Source organism: Centropristis striata, chromosome 24, assembly GCF_030273125.1.
Source record: "Centropristis striata isolate RG_2023a ecotype Rhode Island chromosome 24, C.striata_1.0, whole genome shotgun sequence".
In the NCBI taxonomy this organism is placed as follows: Eukaryota; Metazoa; Chordata; class Actinopteri; order Perciformes; family Serranidae; genus Centropristis; species Centropristis striata.
In genome coordinates, this window is record NC_081540.1 from 11360120 (window position 1) to 11377919 (window position 17800).

At 39.2% G+C, this 17800-nt stretch overlaps 2 protein-coding genes across 2 annotated transcripts; both read right to left on the reverse strand.

Moving 5' to 3' along the window:
• Positions 1 to 1356: 1356 nt before the first annotated feature.
• On the reverse strand, positions 1357 to 2328 carry LOC131963184 (olfactory receptor 8G17-like). The gene has a single exon (XM_059328337.1). It carries the CDS (start codon positions 2326 to 2328, stop codon positions 1357 to 1359), a length of 972 nt encoding a protein of 323 aa, XP_059184320.1.
• Positions 2329 to 9206: 6878 nt separating this feature from the next.
• Positions 9207 to 10178, reverse strand: LOC131963185 (olfactory receptor 1571-like). The gene has a single exon (XM_059328338.1). The coding sequence runs from the start codon at positions 10176 to 10178 to the stop codon at positions 9207 to 9209; it is 972 nt and encodes a 323-aa protein (XP_059184321.1).
• Positions 10179 to 17800: the final 7622 nt, after the last annotated feature.

A 17800-nucleotide genomic window follows, 5' to 3' on the forward strand; every position in this document is an offset into this window, starting at 1 on the left:
CCCCCCCCCCCCCCCCCCCTGTGTCATTAGTCTGTTACTCATTTGGTGTCTTGTTTTCCCTCAGGTGTGATCAGTGAGGCTCACACTGTAGGTGCTTGGGCCCTATTTATAATTCCTTTAATTTCAATAGGTCCTTGCATCTTCGATGCTCGCGTCCTAATAATAGACAGACCAATTTCAATAGAAAAAACCCCCAACATATTTTGGATGGCAGTTATAGTTTGTGTTCTGGAACTAAAAGTCACTGGTGTACAAAAAAGAGATGCCAGCAAGTTTTAACATGAATACAATAACACTCCCATTGTAATGTAAAATTGAATGTAACTTTTAAATTCAGTACATTTTTGTCAGTGTCCATATTCACAGAAATGACATTGTACAGGCGATGTCATGGCTGCTCTACTAATATTCCTTCTGTGTCCATTGATCCACATTTTTTAATTTATGATCTACAGTATTTAAGAGATGATAGATAGTACATAAATAGCTTTGGTAGTTTACAGATAATCAGGGATCTTTTTTAATACTCCCATCCTCGAGCATCACAGAACTTAAACTTAAACTTGCATCAAAAGTCCTCAAGTAATATACAAGTACAGCTAATGACAAGATACCACATGATTACCATTTCAAAAGTAACAATATAATGCGTATTAATAGTCACTATATACTGTCACTATAACACATTTTAGGACAATATATTTTCCCAGAAACTATCACCATAAACGACGGTTATTTTCAACAATATGATATTAATTATTATATATTATATAATATTCTTTTCCACAGTAATGGATTTTTAAATCTTGAAAATATTGAACATGGGAATTAAAAATGTTGAAGATAAATATCAAAATATCCTGGATGAATAAAACTTAAATATATAAACTACAACCAAAACAAATACAATAGACTTTCAGGCTATGTTAACAAAGCATTGCAATGAGATCATTATTATTCTTGTATTATTAAAATAACATATAAACAGCTGGAATGGCTGCTTAGGACATTTTTTTTTTTTTTCCAGCAATCCGTACTGCCTGTCAAACATTTGCACCATTACTTTAAACACAACACAAAAAAGCACAAAAGTCATATCATATATATATATATATATATATATATATATATATATATATATATATATATATATATATATATATATATATATATATATATATTGAGTCCAGAAAAAAAAAACCTATTGTGTCCATTTTTATATATAAAACGATAAGTCAATATAGTCATTATCATGACAGGCTTAATAAATAGGAGGCCAGTAGTGAAAAGATATATATTTTTTAAATTGCTATTGTAACACTCTTTAATGTGTCATCATAAAAATGATAGAAGTGTTCACCATTTTTTAGTTGTGTTGCCAATTCTGTGTCTTTTGCAAAGCTTCTTGATAGAGACGAGCACTTCTTCAGTCTTTAAAGAGTATACAATAGGATTGAGCAAAGCTGGTATTGTGTTTGTTAAGGTGGAGTTCATGATTCTGGTGTTAGGATGGATGTAGGAGGTTACTGCTGCTATGTTGGTGCCCAAAATGGGAAGGAAGAAAATGGCCACAAGAATGAGGTGAGAAGTACAGGTTTTAGAAGCTTTGAGTCGCTCCTCTCCTGATGCGATCCTGGCCAGTGCTATGGAAATGCAAACATATGTCAATGCTATCAGTATGGGAGGAATACAGATGATTAAAACGAAAACAACATATGCCATTATGCTATTTAAAGATGTGTCATTACAGGCCAGAAGAAATACTGGTGCATGATCACAGAAAAAGCTCTTTACCACCAGAGATCTACAGAAGGAGAGGCGATCAATAATCCCAACAATAAATGCTACGAGACTCACTAAAAAAACCCACTGAGTCAGCAGCATGGCAGCAATAGCTGGTTTAGTCACAATTATATGGTACCTTAAAGGGAAACAAATTGCTATAAATCTGTCATATGCCATTATCACCAGTGTCCATGACTGCACAGATGCAAAGACATAAACAAAGAACATATAACTTAAACAAGCCTCATAGACAATGTATCTCCTGTCAAATAAAAAAGTGTCTAAAACTTTCGGTATGAGAGCTGTACTCCCACACAAATCTGCCAGAGCCAGGTTAAACACAATCATGTATTTAGGACTATGAAGAGTCTTGACCAGGCAAATAACTGAGAGAAGGATGCCATTTCCAAGAACAGTCATGATATAGACAAAACACAAGAAGACATAGAAATACTTAACATGAGCGAGTTTGGAAAAACCACTGAGATAGAATTTTGCAGGACGAATGAATGTGGCATTAACAGCTTTCTCTTCTGGAGTCATTTCGCAGAGCAAAAAAGGAGAAAATAACAGAATATACAACAAAGGCTGACACATGGAAGAAATTGTTGTCACCAAACTGATTTCAGACACCACCAAGTGTGCAGTGCACTAAAGTGAGATGTGCTGATAGAGACCTAACATTTATGTCCCACCACTTTCATTGTGAGCCTGTAGAAACGCAGGTTGGTGTATCACATGACCATTCAACTACTGGTAACTGTCTCATGGTTTATGTCATCTATGTGCTGATGCAATCAACTCAGTTCATTATTGAGTAATTAACCTTTTACCATTCCAAGTCCTTTTTATTGAGAATTGGGGCTTGTGTGCAGTGGGTGTTTAGGGGGAGATAGCAGGCCAACAATAAATGCCACATACAGGTGCATCTCAATAAATTAGAATATCATAGAAAAGTTTATTATTGTCAGTAATTCAATTCAAAAAGTGTTAATGGTAAAGCTCTCGATTTACCGGTCCATCTACGTTCCAACCCTCACCTATGGTCATGAGCTTTGGGTCGTGACCGAAAGAGCAAGATCGTAGATACAAGCGGCCGAAATGAGCTTCCTCCGTAGGGTGGCTGGGCTCAGCCTTAGAGATAGGGTGAGGAGCTCAGACATCCGGAGGGAGCTCGGAGTAGAGCCGCTGCTCCTTCGCGTCGAAAGGAGCCAGTTGAGGTGGTTTGGGCATCTGGTAAGGATGCCTCTCGGGCGCCTCCCGTTAGAGGTGTTCCGGGCACGTCCAACTGGTAGGAGGCCCCGAGGAAGACCCAGAACACGGTGAAGGGATTATATCTCTCGCCTGGCCTGGGAACGCCTCGGGGTCCCCCAGGAGGAGCTGGACGTTGTGGCTGGGGAGAGGGGCGCCTGGAATGCCCTGCTTAGCCTGCTGCCCCCGCGACCCGGCCCCGGATAAGCGGACGAGAATGGATGGATTATGCTGCTTTTTGAATAATAGTATGTATGCAATCATATACTTTACCTTATATATTTTTTATTAATTGACATTTTGTAAAGATCTGTTTTCACTTTGATATTAAAGAAGGGTTGTTTTTTTTAATAATTCTTGTCAAAAAACTCAAGTTATTGGCCATGATTTCATGTGTAAAAGCAACAAAAGGGTGAAACATCAATGGGGGTGAATACTTTTTATAGGCGTTGTAGATTGGACAAAAACCAAGGCATTATAATAGAGGGGTTCAAATGGATGAACATAAACATGTGTTTACCATCTACTTGGGAACGCTTCAGTTCTGTTGGTGTGGACAGTCTAGCAGATGGCATTACAGAAGAAACTCTTGTCAGTTATTTATATGTTGGCAATAATCAAAAGCTGGTGCTTGTAAAGGCACTCATGGTTTACTTCACCTGCTTATCTCTGCTTTATGTAGTTTGTTACATGAATATTTAAAGAAAGCATTCATTAATACAAGGGATGTAACAATACACTCATCTCATGATTCGATACAATTTTCAATACAGGGTTAACTATGCAATTTTCTCAAGGTAATTTTTTTTCCCAACAGAATGAGCTTGCAGACAAATTCTGACTGAAAGATAACTTTAATTATTAGACAATGCTCGTGTCCTAATAATAGACGGACCGATTTCAATAGAAAAAAACAAAGCAATTATTTTGGATAATATTTTGGATGGCAGTTATTGTTTGTGTTCTAGAGTCACTGGTGTACTAAAAAGAGATGCCAGCAAGTTTTAACATGAATACAATAACACCCCCATTGTAATGTAAAATTGAATGCAACTTTTTAATTCAGTACATTGGGGGGAGGCGAGATGCCGCTGTGACTCGCGAGATCTGAAAGGGGAGGCGAGACTCAACATGGCGGCGACCCGCTGCTGAGAAGTAAACAAATCTAACTTTCAAAAAAGTTTTCGTTCACGGACTCAAATATCCACAAAACGCCAATAACCCAACTGTCAACACCAACCCGGATCACTACACTTTAACAGTGGAAGACCTCGAGGCATTCATCGACCAATATTACTCCCGGCAACCCGACATGGATAACACATCCACCCCAAACCCCAGCAAACAAAATCGTCTCTCAGACTCCTCAACGGACACAGACGATCTACAAACGACCACCATCGAAGTTAGTATCCTTGCAATCATCAATAAAAAACTAGACCTACTCATTCCACTACACAATGAAATAAAAGAGATACGCAATAGCCTCGAATTCGCCCGTCAAAGCATCATCACACTGCAAAAAGCTAATCAAGACCTTCAAACATCCGTCAACACCGTCAATGAACAAATGCACACTGTTAGCAAAGAAAACAAACTACTGAAAGAAACTGTTCTGTACTTACAAACCCGCTCCATGCGTGACATCTTGATTTTCTCCTGCATCCCTGAAAAAACTCCCGACAACCCGGAGACCAACATCAAAACATTCATGACTACACACCTCAATCTATCACCCGACACCGTCAACAAAATCACTTTCCACAGAGTTCACCATCTCTGCAGACCATCCAACAAAGGACCCAGACCCATCATCGCCAAATTCGAACATTTTAAGCATAAAGAACTGGTGAAAAGGAAAGGAACTCAAAGGCAAACCGTACGGACTAAATGATCAATACCCAAAGGAAATACTCTACCCGATCTTCAAACAAAACAGACAGAACAACAAACGCTCATCTCTAATTGTGGACAAACCGTATATCGATGGACAATTATTTCAAAGCTCCAAAATCACACCATGGCTCTTCTGAACGAACAGACTCAAACGGACTCAACATCAAGGTAATTCAAACAAAACCATGACAGCCTCACACCCAACACCACCTCTCATCTTGCTGAAAAACATGGCTCCCTCATTTCTTGTGTATATATGTTATTTTTATTGTTTATGTTTCTCATTCTCACCATTCCCTTTTATGTCCAGAGTTGTGCGTTATGTTCATTATCCCAAACATGGCCCCCCTCCCCTCCTCCCCCCTCCCTCCACCTTCTTCTCTCTCTTTCTTCATTTAAAACTAGACACACATAATACACAAGCATGCATACACTAATTATAGTAACATGGAATGTACGTGGCTTCCGCACACAAAATAAAAGGATTAAAATCATCAATTACCTCACAAAATTAAAGGCTGACATATGCTTTCTGCAGGAAACACAACTCTCCAAACCCGAACTACAAAACTTGAAATTTAAACAATTTGATAAAATTTTCTCATCCACACTCAACAGCAAACAACAAGGCGTTTCAATCTTGGTCAATAAAAACATTCCATTCATCCATAACTCATCCATTGTTGATCCAGAGGGTAGATTTATTATTATTAATGCATCCATTAACCAAACACAATTTACATTTGCTAACTTATATGGCCCCAACACAGACAACCCATCTTTCTTCCATAATTTTTTTTCCCTTAATATGCAACTCAACAAATACCTTAATAGCAGGAGATTTTAATACAGTGTTACATTTTAATACAGTAATACAGATTTACCGGTCCATCTACGTTCCAACCCTCACCTATGGTCATGAGCTTTGGGTCGTGACCGAAAGAGCAAGATCGTAGATACAAGCGGCCGAAATGAGCTTCCTCCGTAGGGTGGCTGGGCTCTTTCTTCATTTAAAACTAGACACACATAATACACAAGCATGCATACACTAATTATAGTAACATGGAATGTACGTGGCTTCCGCACACAAAATAAAAGGATTAAAATCATCAATTACCTCACAAAATTAAAGGCTGACATATGCTTTCTGCAGGAAACACAACTCTCCAAACCCGAACTACAAAACTTGAAATTTAAACAATTTGATAAAATTTTCTCATCCACACTCAACAGCAAACAACAAGGCGTTTCAATCTTGGTCAATAAAAACATTCCATTCATCCATAACTCATCCATTGTTGATCCAGAGGGTAGATTTATTATTATTAATGCATCCATTAACCAAACACAATTTACATTTGCTAACTTATATGGCCCCAACACAGACAACCCATCTTTCTTCCATAATTTTTTTTCCCTTAATATGCAACTCAACAAATACCTTAATAGCAGGAGATTTTAATACAGTGCTTTATCCCACAATCGACTGTTCTAGCACCCTTGGTAATTCAAGAATCTGGCACTCCACTGAAACAATAAAACAATATATGACTGACTTTGGGCTTGTCGATAGTTGGAGAATGAGGAACCCATCATCTAGAGAATATTAATATTTTTCCCCCCTTCACCAGTCCTCTTCCAGAATCGATTATTTCCTAGTTAGTAAATCATTCACCCAACATATCCAAGAAAAAATAAAATACATCCCATCATAATCAGGGATCATGCTCCAGTCTCTCTCTCTCTATAAAACTTAACCTCAACATTAGGTCTCCCACAAGGTGGTGCTTCAATACATCACTATTACAAGGCCCAGAGTTCACCCCATTAATCAAGAGAGAGTGGGCATCCTTCTTGGAGATGAACGATTCCCCAGAAATCTTACCATCACTTCTATGGGAAACAGGAAAAACAGTCTTAACTGGAATAATCGTATCATACTCATCATACAAAAAAACCAGCAGCAGGAACAGGAAACAAAATTAGAGACTAAAATCAATCAGCTAACCCTCCAATTTAACAATAATCCCAGTGAACAAATACAACAGGGAATAACCCACTACAAAACAGAACTAGATACCATCCTACACAAAAAAACACAAAGAGTGGCAAAAATCGTTATAAGGAGGAAAGATCACTGAGTCGTTGGAGTATAAGCAAAAAAGGTTTATTCCAATTGCAATTAGGAGAGCACAAGGTACAGTCAAAAAAGTCTGCACAGAGTGAATCTGCAGACAAAGGGAGCTAACAGTTTTTATAGAGTTACAATACGTGTGTGTGTGTGTGTGTGTGTTGGTAAGGAGGCACAGTCTTACGACCTTGAGGACTTGAGATAGCAGGCATTCTGCGCAAGAACAAGAAGAAGCAACTGTGACATGTTACCTTACAGGATGAAAAGGGCGGATTGTGTTCGCATGAAAATGATATAAAGTTATATGAAAATGATATAAAGTTATGTGAAAATGTTCAGAAAGTTATGTGAAAATGCGTACTCATGGCACTTTGTCATAACACAGGAACAATCACTCAAAACCCACAGGAAATAAAAAACGCCTTTCATCAATTTTACAGCAACCTCTACACTTCAAATCACGAACCTTACCAATCAGAAATAGATACCTTTCTAAATAAACTGGACCTTCCAACCCTCCCGACAGAACTAATCAACATCTTAGATGCACCTAGCCTGGGTATACCCATACTGCCTTGTGCGCTCGAATTTCATTTCGAACCTCCAGGCAGTCTGGCAACCAGAGAGGTTTCTTAGCCCTGTTTTAGGGATCCAATCACAGAGCGGGGAGGGACGGCAAGACGATGACACGTACTACTCGGCACTTGGAAGCTTGTAGTTTACTTACGGATCCAACATGGCTGCTGCAGACGCGAAACTCTCTTTAGCTGTAGATGGTGTTTTAAATAGTTAAGAGCGAAAGTTGAACATTTCTGGAACATACTATCACCCCTATTTCACAGAGTAACCATAGAAATCAAAACTACTTCCACTATACCCATCCACATGAATACAGCTGCAATGACACTTCTTTTAAAACCAAATAAAGATCCATCCCATCCTGCAAGCTATCACCCTCTCTCACTTATTAATACAGACTTCATCATATCATCATAACAAAAACACTTGCAACAAGAATAGAAGCAGTCACTCCACTAATTATCCACCCCGATCAAACAGGCTTCATTTAAAATCGACACAGTTGAGTGAATATCCGTAGACTCTTCAATTTAATTATCATATCACAAAACTCACACAATAAAGCCAAAATCATATCACTAGACGCAGAAAAAGCATTTGACAAAGTTAACTGGTCATTTTTTATTCAGCACACTCCGCAGATTTGGTTTTGGGGAGTCGTTCATCCATTGGATAAGAACACTGTACACTGCACCTAGAGTTTGCAATATTCATCGAACCTCTTGCAGCAGCAATACGTCAAAACAATAAAATCAAAGGAATCCAGGACAACGGAACAGAACACAAAATTAGCCTTTATGCAGATGATTTATTACTATACCTTCAGAACCCTTACAAATCTCTACGAGCAACATCTGATATCATTACAACCTTCTCTACCATCTCATCATATACTATAAACTGGGACAAATCCACTCTCTTACCTCTCTCCGATGACTTGTGGGACCCTGCAGCCCAAGACCACACTTTGTCACTTTACACTGGTAACATTAAATACTTAGGTATTAACATCTCCGCCAGGCTGTCAGAACTGTTTAACCTCAATTACACCCCACTACTAAAAAACATAGAAGATGATCTCAACCGTTGGACAAATTTACCACTCACTCTCACTGGATGTATCGCAACAGTCAAAATGAAAACCCTACCTCAGATTAATTACCTATTTACACTACTCCCCATTACACCCACTGATAAATGGTTTCAAACACTTAACACACTAACAACTCAATTTTACTTGAAAAACAAGAAAGCAAGAATCTCAATATCAACATTACAGAAAATAAAATCACACGGCGGTCTTGATGCACCAAACTTTTTCATATACTTTCTGGCAAATCAATTGCAATATTTATTTAAATGGATTAAAAAAGAAAACTACAACAACTCATGGCCAAACATAGAACAAAACCATCAATCAAGAAGTCAGACTACTACAAGAACAACATCACAATTTCATCTACTCTGACAATATATATATATATATATATATATATATATATTTAGATTTATATATTATAGATATATATTATTATATAGAGTCCAGAAAAAAACCTAAAAGTGTTCACCATTTTTTGGTTGTGTTGCCAATTCTGTGTCTTTTGCAAAGCTTCTTGATAGAGACGAGCACTTCTTCAGTCTTTAAAGAGTATACAATAGGATTGAGCAAAGCTGCAATTGTGTTTGTTAAGGTGGAGTTCATGATTCTGGCGTTAGGATGGATGTCGAAGGTTATTGCTGCTATGTTGGTGCCCAAAAGGGGCAGGAAGAAAATGGCCACAAGAATGAGGTGAGAAGTACAGGTTTTAGAAGCTTTGAGTCGCTCCTCTCCTGATGCGATCCTGGCCAGTGCTATGGAAATGCAAACATATGTCAATGCTATCAGTATGGGAGGAATACAGATGATTAAAACGAAAACAACATATGCCATTATTTTATTTAAAGATGCGTCATTACAGGCCAAAATATTTACTGGTGCATGATCACAGTAAAAGCTCTTTACCACCAGAGATCTACAGAAGGAAAGGCGATCAATAATCCCAACAAGAAATGCTACGAGACTCACTAAAAAAACCCACTGAGTCAGCAGCATGGCAGCAATAGCTGGTTTAGTCACAATTATATGGTACCTTAAAGGGAAACAAATTGCTATAAATCTGTCATATGCCATTATCACCAGTGTCCATGACTGCACAGATCCAAAGACAAAAACAAAGAACATATAACTTAAACAAGCCTCATAGACAATGTATCTCCTGTCAAATAAAAAAGTGTCTAAAACTTTCGGTATGAGAGCTGTACTCCCACACAAATCTGCCAGAGCCAGGTTAAACACAATCATGTATTTAGGACTATGAAGAGTCTTGACCAGGCAAATAACTGAGAGAAGGATGCCATTTCCAAGAACAGTCATGATATAGACAAAACACAAGAAGACATAGAAATATTTAACATAAGCGAGTTTGGAAAAACCACTGAGATAGAATTTTGCAGGACGAATGAATGTGGCATTAACAGCTTTCTCTTCTGGAGTCATTTCGCAGAGCGAAAAAGGAGAAAATAACAGAATATACAACAAAGGCTGACACATGTAAGAAATTGTTGTCACCAAACTAATTTCAGACACCACCAAGTGTGCAGTGCACTAAAGTGAGATGTTACATTTATGTCCCATTATTATTATTATTATTATTATTATGTCCACTTTCATTGTGTGCCTGTAGAAACGCAGGTTGGTGTATCACATGGCCATTCACTTATATAATAGTAATTGTATGTACACAGAGTCAGAAAGAAAATCATGTATGTTGCTATCACTTTAATTCATTTTTTTTTAGTTGTTGTAGCCCTCACAAGTAAAAGGTTCACAACTGAACCATTCTTTATCCCCTTGTTAAAAAGCTGGAACAACTTTGCCTAATGAGTTGTTTGTTGACACTGTTTTTGCAGGATGATGACACATCCTGAACACTGAGGAAAGAAACTTTTTCTTTGGAGGGGGGGGGGGGTTATGTATGCAATCATATACTTTACCTTATATATTTTTATTAATTGACATTTTGTAAAGATCTGTTTTCACTTTGATAATAAAGAGGGGTTGTTGTTTTTTGCAAATTCTTGTCAAAAAAGCCAAGTTATTGGCCACGATTTCAGGTGTAAAAGCAATAAAAGGGTGAAACATCAATGGGGGTGAATACTTTTCATAGGCGTTGTATAATGGACAAAAATCAAGACATTATAATAGAGGGGTTCAAATGGATGAACATAAATATGTGTTTACCATCTACTTGGGAACGCTTCAGTTCTGTTGGTGTGGACAGTTTAGCAGATGGCATTACAGAAGAAACTCTTGTCAGTTATTTATATGTTGGCAATTATCAAAAACTGGTGTTTGTAAAGGCACTCATGGTTTACTTCACCTGCTTATCTCTGCTATGTTATTAACTCTCTGTTCATACCTCTGGTTTTGGGTTATTCCTGGCTGACAAAGCATAATCCTAACATTGACTGGACTACAGCTAAAATAAGTAACTGGAGCCCCGCCTGTCTTGCCAGTTGTTTGCGATCTGCTCTGCCTTCCTCTGTATTGCACCAGAAACCCGAACCAGTCCCGCCGGACCTGTCACTAGTCCCAGCTGCGTACCATGGGATTTCTGAGGTATTTTGCAAACGGCAGGCCCTCTCTCTACCCCCGCACCGACCTTACGACTGCGCTATCAACCTGCTACCAGGGTCAACATTTCCCCGTAGCCACCTGTATAACATCTCTAGGCCAGAAAGGGCGGCTATGGAGGAGTACATCAACAGCTCGCTGGCGGCAGGGATCATCCGTCCCTCCTCTTCACCTCTGGGAGCGTTTTTTTCTTTGTGGGCAAGGAAGATGGAACACTCAGGCCATGCATCGACTTCAGAGGTTTGAGCGATATAACGGTAAAAAACAAATATCCACTCTCTCTCATGAACTCTGCTTTTGAATCCCTCCAGGGAGCAACTGTCTTTTCCAAGTTAGACTTGCGCAATGCCTACCATCCAGTCCGGATCCGTGAGGGGGATGAATGGAAAACTGCCTTTAACACTCCCCTTGGACACTTTGAGTATCTTGTCATGCCCTTTGGCCTCACCAACGTACCCACAGTTTTTCAGTATTTGGTCAATGATGTGCTGAGAGATATGCTGGGAAGATTAGTCTATCTTGATGATATACTAATTTTCTCTCAGAATCAAGCAGAGCACATCCAGCATGTTCATCAAGTCCTCCAGCGGCTGCTAGAGAACCGTTTATTCTTAAAGGCAGAGAATAGGGGGGTTCCACGCCTCCACTGTTACGTTTCTCGGCCACATCATTGCCAAGGGTCAGGTGAGGATGGACCCGAGAAGGTGAGAGCGGTCTTGCATTGGCCCAAGCCAGAGAGTAGGAAGCAGCTTCAGAGATTCTTGGGTTTTGTTCATTTCTATAGACATTTCATTAGAAATGACAGCCGCATTGCTGCATCTTTAACTGCACTTACCTCCCCTGCTAGATCGTTTCACTGGACCTTTGAGGCTGAAGGAGCCTTTTTGGAGCTGATGAAAAGGTTCACCTCAGCCCCAATCCTCACTCAGCCAGATTCATTCCGACAGTTTGTTGTTGAGGTTGACACCTCGGACGTGGGAGTCAGAGCCGTCCTGTCTCAGCGGTCCCCAGAGGATAACAATCCCATCACTTATCTCCCACAGAGAGGAACTACGATGTCGGGAACCGGGAACTGCTGGCGGTCAAACTAGCACTCGAAGAGTGGCGACACTGGCTGGAGGGCGCAGAGCAGCCGTTCGTGGCTTGGACCAACCATAAGAACCTGGAATACATCCACGCAGCGAAATGCCTAAACCCTCGTCAAGCCAGGTGGGCTCTATTCTTCGGTCGTTTCAATTTTACTTTAACCCACAGACCCGGATCAAGGAACGTGAAGCCTGACGCACTATCTCGACTGTTTGAGAGGGAGGAGACTGCTGCAGAACCTGACACCATCATACCCAGAGCCTGTATTATTGGAGCAGCCACCTAGGAGATATCAGATCTCCAGCAACTCTCACCACGACGAATTTTATTCACCCTTTATATGCTCCCTCTAGGTAATATAATTAGCATTATAATTATATAATATAATAACATTCAATTAACTTTCATTGTTATGCTGATGACACTCAGTTATATATATCAATCAAGCCAGGTGAAACTGATCAGCTAGCCAAACTTAATGCATGCCTTAAAGACTTAAAAACCTGGATGGTCCACAAGTTCCTAATGTTAAACTCGGAAAAAACGGAAGTGATTGTGCTGGGACCCGAACACCTCCGAAACTCATTATCTAAAGACTTAATTAGCATCGATGGCATTACCCTGGCCTCCAATACCACCATAAGGAATCTTATCTTATCTTCGATCAGGATCTGTCATTTAACTCCCATATAAAACAAACTTCAAGGACTGCATTTTTTCACCTACGTAATATTACAAAAATTAGACACATCCTGTCTCAAAAGGATGCAGAAAAATTAGTTCATGCTTTTGCATACTGTAATTCCTTACTGTCAGGCTGCTCCAATAAATCCCTTAAAACTTTTCAGTTAGTCCAAAATGCTGCGGCTCGTGTACTAACAAGAACCAAGAAAAGATCTCATATTTCTCCTGTTCTAGCTTCGCTGCACTGGCTCCCTGTAAAATCCAGAATTGAGTTTAAAATCCTTCTTCTCACTTACAAAGCTCTAAATGGTCAGGCACCATCATATCTTAAAGACCTCATAATGCCATATTACCCTTCTAGAGCACTACGCTCCCAAAATTCTATGTTACTTGTGGTTCCTAAAGTCCTTAAAACTAGATTGGGAGCCAGAGCCTTCAGTTATCAAGCTCCTCTCTTGTGGAATCATCTCCCAGTCTCAGTACGGGAGGCAGACACCCTCTCTTTATTCAAGAGTAAACTTAAAATTTTCCTCTTTGACAAAGCCTATAGTTAGGGCTGGCCGAGGCCTGCCTTGGACCAGCCCCTAGTTATGCCGCTATAGGCCCAATGTGTCGGGGGACACGATACACCGGGGCCCTCTTTCTCTCTGATGTCCCAATAATACATGACACAAGCTTTTATTTTCCCAGAGTACTCGCACTTTTCTCTGCTCTCTCTTCACAGGGTGTTGAGCTGTGGTCCTGCTCGGCATCACTCCTGCTGGTCTCACTACCGTGGATCTGGTTCGGCCCCAGATGGGAATGCTCCTCTCCTGGTCCACTCACCATCACTACTGGCCAATGGTGGCGCTTCATCACCTGCTGCTGTGCCCTCACAGAACTCCTACTCCTCTCTATCTCTCTCTCTCTCCCTCTCTCTATCTCTTTTTTTAGTAATATTTATTTTAGGTACTGACAAAAGAATGAGTGAGACATAATACAGTTAGAATAATTTCTCTGCTAAAAATCTGCTTATTTTATCATATTTTTTGTTCCAGAATTATTGCTAATGATAATGTGGAAATTTCATCTTTTTTTTGGATTGTGTGTGTGTGTGTGTTTCTGAAGTTTTAGTTCATTGTGCAACATTTAGATGGGTGGACTACAGAAGTGACCTAATACCAGATTATCAGTCATCATAGTTTATAAAAAAAAATATAGCGCAGTGATGATACAGGTGATACATTTAATCTTTGTGTAGTCCAGTCATGAATGATTAAAACTGGTGCAATGAAGCTCACCATTCACATGCTTCTGTGGCATCACCCATAAAAAAATCCAACCTCATTTTAACTTTAATATACAGTATAATAAATGTACAAATGGAATAATGACAGTCTAACATTTGGGTTGATGGTAGTAATGATGAAGCGATGATTGTGTGGCAGTGGAAACCTTTCATTTTCAGTGGAATGTGGTGTAAAGGGTTTGAGCTCGAAAAATTACCAATTAATATTTTGTATTTTGGTTTGTTTTGCATTTAGTCCCTAGTGTAGAAAGACCAATGCAATGAACTAAAGCCTAATTCCTGCCTTGGAGAAAGTATTGTCTAAACTCCAGGCATACATACATTTGTGAAATCTCTAAATTTAATTTGGCTCAGTCTGCTGTGCATCAGGATTCACCCAAGAGACTATTGAAGCTCCAGAGTAACCAGATATCTAATATTATCCATAGGGATCTGTTATTAAGAGTTGTGTTTTTAAAATAATGAAATTAGCTCCCTGGGAATATTACTGGGGTTTACAATCTCCCACAGGGAGAGATCTACTATGAAAATAAATAACAAATCTTATCTTTCACTTAACCGGGATACCCGGCCTTTCCCATTGAAGCCCCTAAACCAGGGGTCTCAAACTCAAATTACCTGGGGGCCGCTGGAGGCAGTATCAAAATGACCAAAAAAAGACACAAAATGTTTTTTAAAAAAAGACATAAAATGACAGAAAAAAACTAAATTACTTAAAAAGACACAAAATTACAAAAAAAAAAACAGACACAGAATTGCAGAAAAAAACTAAACTAGAAAATTACCTCTGGGGAAATTCTAAAAGGGCCAGGGGGGCTACTGCCGGTGTGTATGATGAGATTCTTCAGAGATTTCAAACAATTAATATTAGTAATGTTATGATACTATATTATATAATAGGAGCACACCTACAACAAGCATTCATTTTCAAGTATTTATTTATACAGCAACCTATGCCCTTTAACCTCAAAATGTATGTGTGTGAAACATGTCTATCTGGAGGAGTGTGCACGCTTATGCCAGCATGTGTGCGTGCGTGTGTCTGTAACTGTAATTACATAAAATGACCTGTGTGTGTGTGTGTATCTGTAACTGTAATCACATGAAAAGATCAAAGGATCAAAGGCAGAGTAATCAACAGAATTAAATGCAGCTGTCGAATGTTCCGGAATAATGACAGCAGTCAGAGGTGGACAGACTGGAATTTCTGGCCTCAAACAGAAAGCATTTTTGGCAAAACCATAATACCTATCATTGATCCGACTTCACTTTGAGCGTCCTGTGTTCTTCCTGAACGTCTACATGTGTTTTTTTTTAAGAAAAATTAAAAAATAGCTTTGTTAGAGCGATCTCAAAAAACTGTTACATCTTTCTTTTTCAGAAATCTTCCTGCATTTTTAATATGGGAGCCAATGAGGCTGTTGGTGCATGTTGGTGGCGCATCTGTGCGTCCTACGCTCAAATTATAACTCTGACAGCTTTACCAGAGGATTGTGAGTGAGAAGACAAATTTTCCCACGTTTCTATGTATAAATTATTTCTGTAGAGTCGAATTTGTGGCCTGGAGCGCAGTTTTCAAATTTATTTTTTGACAATTTTTTGTCTCCCTCTATACTCTGGCGATGGTGTCACACACTGTGACACGAACATTCCATGCAATACACACCCATTATAATCTTAGAATTTCTCCAAAAATGATCATGGTCATTGAACAGGGATTGATAAAAAACTATATGACCTATCGAAACGTGGATTAATACACCAATACACAAGACTTGTCTCTACTGTTTAAAGTTTAAATGGAGTCTCTAGGTGAAATTATGCCGGAGAAGTAGACATTTGAAAATCTCCAATTATAGTTCTTTTTCGCTCATTTTTTTTCAGCCGTCCCATTCACTTCAATACATATTTTTGGGCAGTTTTTAAAAAAAAAAAATCATATTTCGTAGAGAAAAGTAATAGCACACCGATCCTGATCAAACCGCACGTTTTGATATATAATTTGTCCTGCAACTCTTCAAGTTGTAGGACTAGTAGCGGGACGAAATTGCGTCCGGAAGAGGAAGAAGAAGAAAGCCACAGTATAACAGTAGTGCTCGGGGCTTTGCCAGTGCTCGGTGCTATTGCCCCGTGGCCCTAATTACTTAAAAAAGACATAAAATCACTAAAAAAGACACAAAATTAACAAAAAAAGACACAAAATGACTAAAAAAAAAGACAGCTTGCGCAATAAAGGGACCTTCCACACACAAAACGGTAAAGTGCCATTCATATAAAACTCACATTAAACTTTCATATCAAGGTGGGGGCCACAAAATACTATCACGAGGGCCGCAATTGGCCCGCGGGCCGCGAGTTTGAGGCCCATGCCCTAAACTGTGGAACCAGCTGTCCCCCCAGGTTAAGCCCGTGTTTATATCTCACCTGTATGAACTGGCAGTCCTCGGCCCTGTATAAACAGTTTGTTTGTTTCTATTATTTTATTGTTATTTTTGTTTCTATTTGTCTTCCTATGTCACTAATGTAAAGCATTATGGTCAATTCTGTTGCTTTTAAATGTGCTCTACAAATAAAGTTGGATTGGATTGATTTCAGTTTTGGTATCAACTTTCTTCGGGTGCAAGGTCATTTTCACAAAACTCAAACAATCTAAATGGATAATAGAGTTAACTTCTTCTTTTACAAACAGGTCTGTCAACCCTTCAGCAGGGTGACCCGGGGGAATGCCCCCACAGTGCATCTGTACCTTCTCATGTGCCCTCAGGGCAAACCTGAACTGTTTTTGTCTTCAAATCCGGCTGCTACCCAGGGGAAAAGTCTTACTGAAACATGTTATGACATTACAGACTAATTGATCCCGAGAGAGTTCAGCCCCAAACACAGACAGAGTCACAAATATTCATCACACGGACGGCACAGCTCATTGTTGTTCAAGTACTTTTGTTTTTGTAACTGTCATACAACTCTTACAGAAGTTTTCCCCCTGGGTATTTCCTTGCACTTTTCAAGCTGAATCTGGTATTTCTGGCCTTTGATTGAGATGTATTTTCTTCATTATCTTGGTTCAGCCTGTAGTAGAAATTGATTTTTAAAAATCATAAAAATCTTAATATAGCAATTTATGGTTGTGTTGCCACATTTGGCAATACATAGTAACTTAACAGACGTACTTCAAGCGACATGCTCCTCTTAAGTTCATACTACTAGTATATTGGGTTTTCTACTTAATTTTCCAAAAACACATTGTTTTTCTTCTACTATCTGAGCTACCAAAAAGGTCCTCTCTGCTCTGATTGGTCAGTGTTTCTGGGTCTTCTACAAATGTGCTTCTGGTGTCTCTGGATCTCTGACCCTCAACACGTGAGAAATTTGGGACAGATTGGACAATGTATGGTCAAGTTATACAGTCTTGTGTTTTATCACAAAC

Bases quoted from the DNA above. Each gene is read 5' to 3' on its own strand.
- LOC131963185 (XM_059328338.1), bottom strand. From the start codon at position 10,178: ATGACTCCAGAAGAGAAAGCTGTTAATGCCACATTCATTCGTCCTGCA.
- LOC131963184 (XM_059328337.1), bottom strand. From the start codon at position 2,328: ATGACTCCAGAAGAGAAAGCTGTTAATGCCACATTCATTCGTCCTGCA.